The 10,000-nt window shown below is 45.4% G+C and overlaps 1 protein-coding gene across 7 annotated transcripts in view; it reads right to left on the reverse strand.

Annotated features, from left to right (window-relative positions):
- LOC135107336 (adenylate kinase isoenzyme 5-like) overlaps positions 1-10,000 on the reverse strand; it is a 97,430-nt gene that overhangs the window by 61,940 nt on the left and 25,490 nt on the right. For 3 of the 7 annotated variants that reach the window (XM_064017063.1, XM_064017065.1, XM_064017064.1), the window contains exon 1: positions 405-1,447. The exons of 1 other annotated variant lie outside the window; for it this stretch is intronic. In XM_064017063.1, coding sequence (XP_063873133.1) covers positions 405-462 — 58 coding nt within the window. In that variant the 5' untranslated portion in view covers positions 463-1,447. Of the gene's footprint in view, positions 1-404; positions 1,449-10,000 lie in introns of those variants that run through there. 3 more of the 7 variants (XM_064017061.1, XM_064017060.1, XM_064017062.1) reach the window with 2 other exon arrangements.

Consider the following 10,000-nt stretch of genomic DNA (forward strand, 5'->3'; position numbering starts at 1 on the left):
AGTGAACAGTGGCAAATCCCTCAGTGCTGAGGCCGAGCTGAACTCAACAATACAAGTGTTATATCTGGTTGTGTTCCGCTTTATTTGGCCTCAGTTCTATTGTGACTTTAATTCATCTGAGGGTGTAGTAATGACAACATTGTAATGAGAAAAGCGGCAGGTAGTGAGGGAGTGAGGGCTGCATGCCAGTGGCTCGCACACGCGTGTCTCGCGTCCTCCCCCCTTCTTCCCTCCAGCTGTTTTTCTCCTCGCTCCACTAATCCGTCAGAAAGACAAACACATCAATAGACTGTAAAAAAAAAAGGGGGGGGGGGTGATTTCTGTGAAACCTCGGTGACCATTTGTGCGGCAGGTGTGAGGGAGGGAGAGGGCCGTGAAGCTTTACCTGAGCTACCGGAACACACCTGTGTCCAGACAGATGCCCATCTTGAAGAGGCGGGATACCTCGCTGAAGACTTGCATTAAAGTAAGATGTGTCGTCCCGCCGCTACGCTGATGGTGCGTAGGTGGCTCATGAGGTCAGCGGCTCCTATGGTGTTAAGGCCAGCAGGATCTTGCTGCAGCGGCGCCTCCACTTGGCACTCCGCGTGAAGGGTCACGGACGCTTACGATGATAGTGTTGGATGCATATTGGCAAACGTATTTATCTATTTACTTATTTATCTATTCATTCTTCTATTTATTTATCTATCTCATCGGTGCCCTTGGTCAATTATGATTCGGGAAACGTTTTTCAAGGTCACACAACAGTATATGACACCCAGCGGTCAACAGTTTGGCGTGAAGGCTTCGAGTGTTTGGAGGCACCACGTCACAAGCGAGGTCAAATTACCATACATCAGACCCACGCAGGTCCTGTGGTCAATGTTTGCAGTCTTTGTGCTCGGTAACACAATCTCATTTACCTGAGTAATCTAAAAATCCAATGAAGTAAGTAAAGTGTTCTTAATAAACATTGTAAATCAAGTTACAGAGAGTACATGTGGTTCCAGCCCACGGAGAGACGGCATAGGAAGGGTAATTCTATTGTTCATTGGCGGTGGCGGGGTGGTGGCGGGAGCGGGGACGCGGGATTGTTGTGATGACGGTCACCTGGACACCGCCACACAAACACTCGCTAAGCTAGGGCCAGACACCCACACAACAGCTCAGGCTCGCACTCCTTTCCGACCACAAACTACACCTTGCTGTGCTGTGGCCGAACGACTAGTCTTCGGCGGGGAGTCATTTGTTAGTCTTTGGTGTCTATCTCACTGAAAAACGACATGTAAACCCCGCCACGTTGCTGAGGGGAGGCACTACACACCGGCCGGCAGGGTCTTTGAGTCCGCACTGAGCACAGACACCGACTCAACTTCACACATTTGCGAACACCAAAGCTGGCGGCGGCAGGAGCGTGTCAGGTCCTCCCCCGACGCTGACTGGGCGCCGAATGACTCCCGCCGCTCCAGGAGTCGATATTTGTATTAATTTATGAGACTGGACGTTGCCGATTCTTTCCTTCGTCACTGTCTCTGTCCGTGCTACCTGCAAGTGACGGGTATGAAGTCGGGTAGGGAAGAAGGGACGTGAGTAGGTGCAGATTTTTTTTTTTTTTTTACCTGGATGAAAAGTTACGAATGACTCGACTTAAGCCTGGAAGTCTGGAAGAGCGGTGCGGGACGGTAGAGATGTGGGAAAATTGGTTGTAGTGGTGGAGGTGATAAAGGTGTTAGTGGTGGTGATGTATGGTGCGGGTAGGGAACGAGAGCACTTGTGTGTGTGTGTGTGTGTGTGTGTGTGTGTAGAGGCGGTGGTGTCAGTAACTAAAACAACTTCCACCTGTTCGGGGCTCATGTTCTGGTGGGGGTGCAAGGAGAGACGAGACGGGACGGGACGGGACGATGGGGTGGAAGCCGAGTGAACACTAGTAAACACTCCTATAGAGCCACATGATCGCCTTAGGGAGGTACCGACTCATTCAGTAAGATATGAAAGGGAGTGTCTTTTTAACGGAACAGGACAGAATGTGGTGGAGGTCGAGGAAACACTAGTAAACACCACCTATAGAGCCACATGATCACTCCAGCCACTGACACAGCAAGGTAACGACTCATTCAAGGTGTGAAGTGGGAGTGTTCTCTTAACGGGATGGGACATGGTACAGGCAGAGTAAACATCAGTAAACACCAGCAAACATTAGTAAACATCACTTATAAAACCACATGATCGTCCCAGCCAGTGACACGGCAAGATACCGCATTGTTCAAGGTGTAAAGGGGAGTGTCCTCTTAGCATGCTCATCCTTTTACTGCTGAAGGCCGTCCACTAGAGCTCTGCGTAGATGACTTGAGAGCAAGGACACTGGGGCCCGTATTCTAAAACGCTTTGGATTCTTGTAAGGTCGATTTTCTAAAGCCTTAGAGATGATTAGTCGGGTTTTCAAGAATGTTTTTCCTGTTAATGATGCAGTCCTTAATAAACTATCACTAGGACCATGAAAACACCCTTGAAACCCCAATAAATTTCAATTTCACTAGACCAGTTGAAAGTTATCGAGATAAGGCGCAGAAACGTCTGAGAATGCGACAAGATAAATAAAATAAAACATACTGTTTTTTTTCTCTTTTTTAATATATATATATATATATATATATATATATATATATATATATATATATATATATATATATATATATATATATATATATATATATATATATATATATATATATATATATATATATATATATTTTATTTTATTTTTTTTCTTTTCTTTTTTTTTTTATTTTTTTTTTTTACTGTTTTCAGCTTGAGACCCATTTTCGAGTACGCCATTAAAGAGGATTACAAACATCTCAATTACTCTCCTCTTCTAACGTGAGGTCTGTATTTGTCAGTCTCATCCGAGCTCCTTATCGCAATGAAAACCCATTATTTTAATTACAATGACCTTGGTTTTTATCATGCCACTGGGACCATCCTGCCCACTGGACTTCCCTTGACCCTCGCACACGAATTAAAGGCCCCACGTAATGCCACGCAGCAGGGAAGCTCGAAGAAGGTGTTAGGGATTAGCAGGTCTTCCCCTCCTGCCAAAAATACCTGCCAAGCTACACTGAATCAAAATGTACTGGTCCATCACCTCGCATTTAAATGAACAAAGAGACAAGGACCGCCTTGAAACACCCCAGTCCCTGGCAGCTAGACCTATACTCATGTACTACATTTTATTGAGAAACCAAGAGAAAATTGGATAGATTCATGTATATAAATAAATGGAAATCGGAAGGCATGTTGTGTACATGGACTGCCGCTTGTAGGCCTGATGGCTTCTTGTGGCTTCCCTTATGTCCATATGTTCTTATGTTCTAAGCGAGGCAAACGTCAGTAATGTCATAAACTTTATGACTTTCGTTTAAGAGACACTACGATATTCTCACTCCATTAGATTAGTCGAATGCATCCCTTTCGGTTTATATGAAAGGACGTTTCTCATCAGGACTGTTTCCTCTGTACTGGTAAATTTTGGAAGAAGAGACCGTATTTTCCCTCGTTCGAAGTCTTTAACGCTTCCATAACAGAAATACAATTTACCTCATGAGTTTGAATCGGGCAATTGAGTATGGAATTAATAATTATATAAATAAATATAAATAATTTTGTATAAGGGAGTTTTACTTGAGTAGTGCTAGAAACCATTCTTTTCTTTACATCTATTTATTCTTAGTTCAAGATTCACACGAGATGGGACAAAGAATAAAAAAAAAGACATTCCACAGATTCTTCCTTAATGGGTGAAAGTCATGTAATGCAGAGAACTTAGCTTGCGAGATAACGTTATACTTCCCATCTGAAATGTGTACGTTGTGGGAAAGGGAATCCAGGAAAGCACGATGTTCCTGAGTGCAACAAGATAATAAAGAAACTATAGTACCGGCATGACTTCTCAAGCTTAAAAAAAATTATCTGCTAACACATCCACCTATACTGACGTCAGAGGATGAAAGGTTAAGGAAGACAAACAAAGTAACCATTTTAAAAGACGGAGATTTTATAGCAGAATCACTGAAGAAGGTTTCAGGATACTTCTCCAATATTGGATAATCCTTGAAGATTTATTCTTTAGAGATTGGCACTTCGGTGACCCTTTCTTTTTTCACTAGTTTTGTTTCTCTTTGGGAAAATCCCTCTTACATGAAAAAAAAAAAATACAGTAAACAATTATAATAATAATAATAATAAAAAAAAATCTGAATTTCAAGCAAAGCGTGACCGGGCAGTGGGTCGCCACACTCATGGGGCAGGTGGCGCTAAGGAGGTACCACTCGAAGCACCGTTCCTGGCGCCCACCTGTGCCCATTCCTGCCCTCTTCCCGCGTTACATCTGAGGTTCTTTAAGTGATATAATAAGAGGGCCTTTAAAAATAGCCCCTCCATTATCCTAAATATGGATGTCACATATGAGAGCTTAATCCACGAGTCTATGAGTCGCCTCGCTTATGTGGTCAGGACTTATGGAATGAAGCAAGTAGGACAAATAGGAGAGGCTAAGGACCTGTTTTTAGAAAGATTTTGCTCCCTCACCACGGCTATTTTTAAAGTCCACAGAGATGATTAACCAGGTTCTTATGAGTGCTTCTCGTGTTAATAATGCAGAAATCTTGTTAATATGTCTCTAGAATCCTACAAACATCCCTAAAAACCAGTATCACTTCAACTAGAGCCAATTGAAAATAGTCAAGGTGCGGGAAGAAGTGTTTCAGAATATGAACCAAAGTTCCATGCATTATTACCTCGAAAGCCTGATCCTCGCCCCCGCCACTCCAAAGACCCTATACTTCTCCCTACAGATGCGCATGAAGTTAGACAAGTGGAAGATAGACTGAGTGTGTGTGGTAGCAAACGTCTTTTCTGGTTTCTTGTAGTACAGATTCCCGCTACTCCTGTAGGACATGACTGTTCATATTCCACTCTTCCAAAACCTCACACACACACACACACACACACACACACACACACACACACACACAGACACACAAGAAGGCAGGATTGTTGGTCTTCCATTACTTGTCATGCAAGTTAAGTAGATTGGTTCTTGGGTGGTAGAAGTAGTAGCAGCAGCATCAGCAGTAGTAGTAGAAGTAGTAATAGTAGTAGTAGTAGTAGTAGTAGTAGTAGTAGTAGTAGTAGTAGTAGTAGTAGTGATGGTTGTGGTGGTGTTACCAACAACAGCAACACCTCTACCACCACCACCACCAACAACAACAACAACAGACTAGGCACTACTGCGTACATAACTTAGCAGACTCAGCCTCATTATGAAATAACAAGTCTCCTGGGCATATCTATCTTTTCACAGTACTCTGAATAATGAACCCAAACAGCAACAGCAGTAGGAGCAACAGAGACAACAGCAGCAGCAACAGCGACAATAGTGGAAGCAATGACACACGCATAACCACTCTCACACACACAAACGAAACAAAAAAAGGCAAAACACGACAACACACACACACACACACACACACACACACACACACACACACACACACACACACATCATACATAAGCCTTTAGAAGCGAGGGACACACTCCCCCACTCCTGACGCACACACACACACACACACACACATACACACACACAGACACACACACACACACACACACACACACACACACACACACACACACACACATCATACATAAGCCTTTAGAAGCGAGGGACACACTCCCCCACTCCTGACACACACACACACACACATACACACACACACACACACACACACACACACACACACACACACACACACACACACACACACACACACACACACACACACACATACACACACACACACACACACACACACACACACACACACACACACACACATACACACGCATAAAGTACTACGAGGAAAGCGTCATATTTTAAGACAGAACCCAGTGTCGACACGCACACTCCCCACAGGGTCGATAAACGTACACACACCCGTACACGCTATCTACCAATACGTGTACACTAGCATTGCTCCACACAGCTAACAGAGGCGAGGCGGGGTTGCACAAGGAGAGCAGGGTTTGCAAAGGACGCAGGTGTGAACATTTGGGCAAAACATATGTGTATCTGTGCATGTGTGAGTGTGTGCTTGGCTGGGCTTGACTTGGCTTGGCTTGTACTAGAGAATATATATAAGCTTCTTCTAGTATTAGTGCTTCTGTAGCGGTGACCAAAGAAATATGGTGTATAATAATCAGCTGCAGTGTATTAATAAAATAAAATTATACAATATAAATAAAGTGAAGTTGCCAGGAGTCACACGTCCACCTCCGAGGCCTGGGTGGACGCGACTGAGGATGATGTAGGGATGGTTGCTGGCCGGGGTCAGGTCACGGCCAGGGCTGGCGTCCGGAGGATAAAGGGAGTGAAGGATGACCTCACCCCACGTGGTGATAGGCAGGCAGCCAGAGGCTGGGTCAAATCGGGGACAAAGGTGAGGCCTGACGGGGCCATCAAGTCCCAAGGGAAGGGCGCGCCATGGAATGTGGTCGGCAAGGGTGTGGGCGTGTGTCCACTAGCACTATGCTCGGCCACACTTCTAGGCATGCCCTCATGCCTACAAAACATATGGGGTGATGCAAGGACGTTGAAGCACATACTTCACATAATAATGACGCGCTTATCTGTGTGATGTATGCACTATAGCCAATCGCAAGGCTCACAGAACAAAGACGTCAGAAAAGTGAGTAAGCACTGGCGAATCACAAAACTCACATAACAAAGACGTCAGAAAAAGAGCACTGGCCAAACACAAAACTCACACTAGCTGTTACGTCAGCACAGCGAATCACAGGTCAAGAAAACTAGGACAACAATAAAACAAGAAAACAAGGTGATTCTATGCCAAATAAATTGCAAAATAGAAATGCACTACAGAAATTACACAACACTGCACAAATAACACACATGATGGCGATGAAATCTTCAAGTGTGGTGGATCGTGGCACATTATGCACTGGAAAGCCACGAGCAGGAAAGACCACGCGGACAGGAACACCAAAACTTGCAGATGTGAAGACTGATGCCATGAGATCCAAAGTCTTAGAACAATAGGATCAGCAGCAAAGCAGTTGAGATGTGTTGGCGATGGCTTAAAAAGTCCAGACCTGAAACAGGGATGGCGTCAGTGAGGGCTTGAAGTTGTACGGGCACAGGTTGGCAGGGCAGGCTTGGCATAAAAAGCTTGAAAATAGGCCCGAAAAGCAGCTTGAAGAAAGCACCGTAGACGTGTAGTAGAATAGCTGCTTGCGTCGGTGACAGCTTAGCAGAAATGTGTCGGTAACGGCTTAGTAGGTAACCTGGAGGCGATGACGGTAGCTGGAATGACTGGCGACGAGCAGGTAGTAGGCCAGGAGGACGTGTAGCGTCAACTCATCCCACCGCTGTCACCATTTCTATGTACTAGAGAATGTATATAAGCTTCTTCTAGTTGTAGTGCTTCTGTAGAGGTGACCAAAGAAATATGGTGTATAATAATTAGCTGCAGTGTATTAATAAAACAAAACTATGCAATATAGATAAAGTGAATCTGCCAGGAGTCACACGCCCACCTCCAAAGCCTGCTTGGACACGACTGGGGATGATGTAAGGGTGGTTGCTGACCGGGTCAGATCACAGCCAGAGCTGGCGTCCGGAACACAAAGGGAATGAAGGTTGACCTCAGCCCACGTGGTGATTGGCAGGCGGCCAAAGGCTGGGTCAAGTCGGGGACGAAGACGAGGCCGGCCGGGACCAAGTCCCAAGGGAAAGGCACGCCATGGAATGTGGGTGGCAAGGGAGTGGGCGTGTGTCCTCTGGATTGGCTTAACATGGATTGGCTTGGGTTGCTTATAACAGGAATGGAAAATTTGCCTGCGGGTGGTACTGATGAACAGAGAGGGATCATGATGGTGATGTATTATAGGTGTTAGTTAGCCGTTACCTTTGATGACTTTTGCTAGGTATGGATGAAGGGATGGGTGGATTCCCCCCCCCCCTCTCTCTCTCTCTCTCTCTCTCTCTCTCTCTCTCTCTCTCTCTCTCTCTCTCTCTCTCTCTCTCTCTCTCTCTCTCTCAATTACCTTCATCTATTCTGTATTCTCATGTTTTCTGTGGTATGTTTCTTCAATTATGTGTGTGTGTGTGTGTGTGTGTGTGTGTGTGTGTGTGTGTGTGTGTGTGTGTGTGTGTGATAGATAGCTAGATAGATGGGCAGATATAGATAGATAGATAGATAGATAGATAGATAGATAGATAGATAGATAGAGAGAGAGAGAGAGAGAGAAAAAAAAAGAGAGAGAGAGAGAGAGAGAGAGAGAGAGAGAGAGAGAGAGAGAGAGAGAGAGAGAGAGAGAGAGAGAGAGAGGTTATTGTATCTCTCTCTCTCTCTCTCTCTCTCTCTCTCTCTCTCTCTCTCTCTCTCTCTCTCATTAGGTAACTGGACATGCTAAGGTGTAGGAAGAACGTACAATTGACATTCCCGCTCTAAGTAAGTGCTGCAGTGCCTGAAGTAATGGCCAGGCGCGTGTTGGAGGACAAGACTTCACTGGCTAAGATAAGAAAGGGGGCCGTTTTCTTTATTAAACACCTTAGGCTCTCACCCAAACTACTTTCAAAAGTCACGCAGATGATTAGTCGGGTTTTCATGGCATTTTTTTTTCTATTGATGATGCGGAATACTTGTTAAACTCATAACTTCCATAATACTGCATAATAATTTTGACTGTTCTCTTTGGGAACTGGCACCTTCAGTGGGTCTTTTTTTTTCAGAAATTTTATTGCCATTATCTTGAGCCTCTCTGCATAAAAAAAAAAGAAAAAACATAATTTTAAAAGTTACTCTAGATCTCGAGGTGTTGTAATGTTTTTATAATACTACGTTATAAAGACACAAGTTATGATTCCGTTGCAACACACATCTGTGAATCACTAGATCGTGTGAGTACAGGTGTGTGTCTGATGGAGGGGGAAAGGGAAAGAAATGTTATGAGTGGGAGAGCTGAGCATTAGAAAAGGTTGCTTAGGAAATATGAGAGTTAGGAAGGTGTGTGGAGAAGTGCCCCGGATAAAGGAGATATATAGATCGGAACAAAGAGTGGCGCAGGTGTCGAGAACAGGTGTGAGGGGAGGGGCTGAGGCTGGCAAGTGTGAGTGGAGGGGCTGAGGCTGGTAGGTGTGAGGGGAGGGGCAGGGGCTCGACAGGTGTAAGGGGAGGGGGTGGGGTTGACAGGTGTGAGGAGAGGGGGTGGGACTCGGCAGATGTTTCACTGGCGAGCGGGAAGAATGACTTGTTTACCGGCTGCCTGACAGTAATGGATGCGTGTGGGTTGGTTAGTCCCTCCGGCTGTATCCACCTGCTAGCCTCTGTTTGCACACACACATGCACACACACACACACGCACACACACACACACACACACACACACACACACACACACACACACACACACACACACACACACACACACACACACAGAATCTTCCGCGGGTTTTCCTTGTTGTAAAATATTTTATCCCTTGTTTAGTTATTATTTTGAGTTCATTGATTTACATTGTTGTTTCAATGTATGTCTGAATGTCTTTCTGGGGCAAACCACACAATGCACTACTGATCTCTCTCTCTCTCTCTCTCTCTCTCTCTCTCTCTCTCTCTCTCTCTCTCTCTCTCTCTCTCTCTGGTATCCACGCAGCATTGTATGTACGCCCGGTTCACAGTCTTCCAAGTCTTCCATAGCAGGGCGTGGGCGTGGAGGAGCCGTGGCCGATAAACGCTGGTGTAGGTGTATGGGGCGAGCCGGTGGCGAAGCCGAGCGGCATTACCTGAGTCATCAATAGCAGCAATTAAGGCTAAACGGCATATCCTTCCAGACGAAAGAGTGCTAACCCCTTACGTTGCCTAGGGTCGATATTCCTGAACCGTAACGGATGGCAGCGCCCCTCCCCGCCAGTCGTGCCCTACAGTGGCTCCGGTCCATTTAT

The sequence above is a fragment of the Scylla paramamosain genome, chromosome 15 (genome assembly GCF_035594125.1).
Source record: "Scylla paramamosain isolate STU-SP2022 chromosome 15, ASM3559412v1, whole genome shotgun sequence".
In the NCBI taxonomy this organism is placed as follows: domain Eukaryota; kingdom Metazoa; phylum Arthropoda; class Malacostraca; order Decapoda; family Portunidae; genus Scylla; species Scylla paramamosain.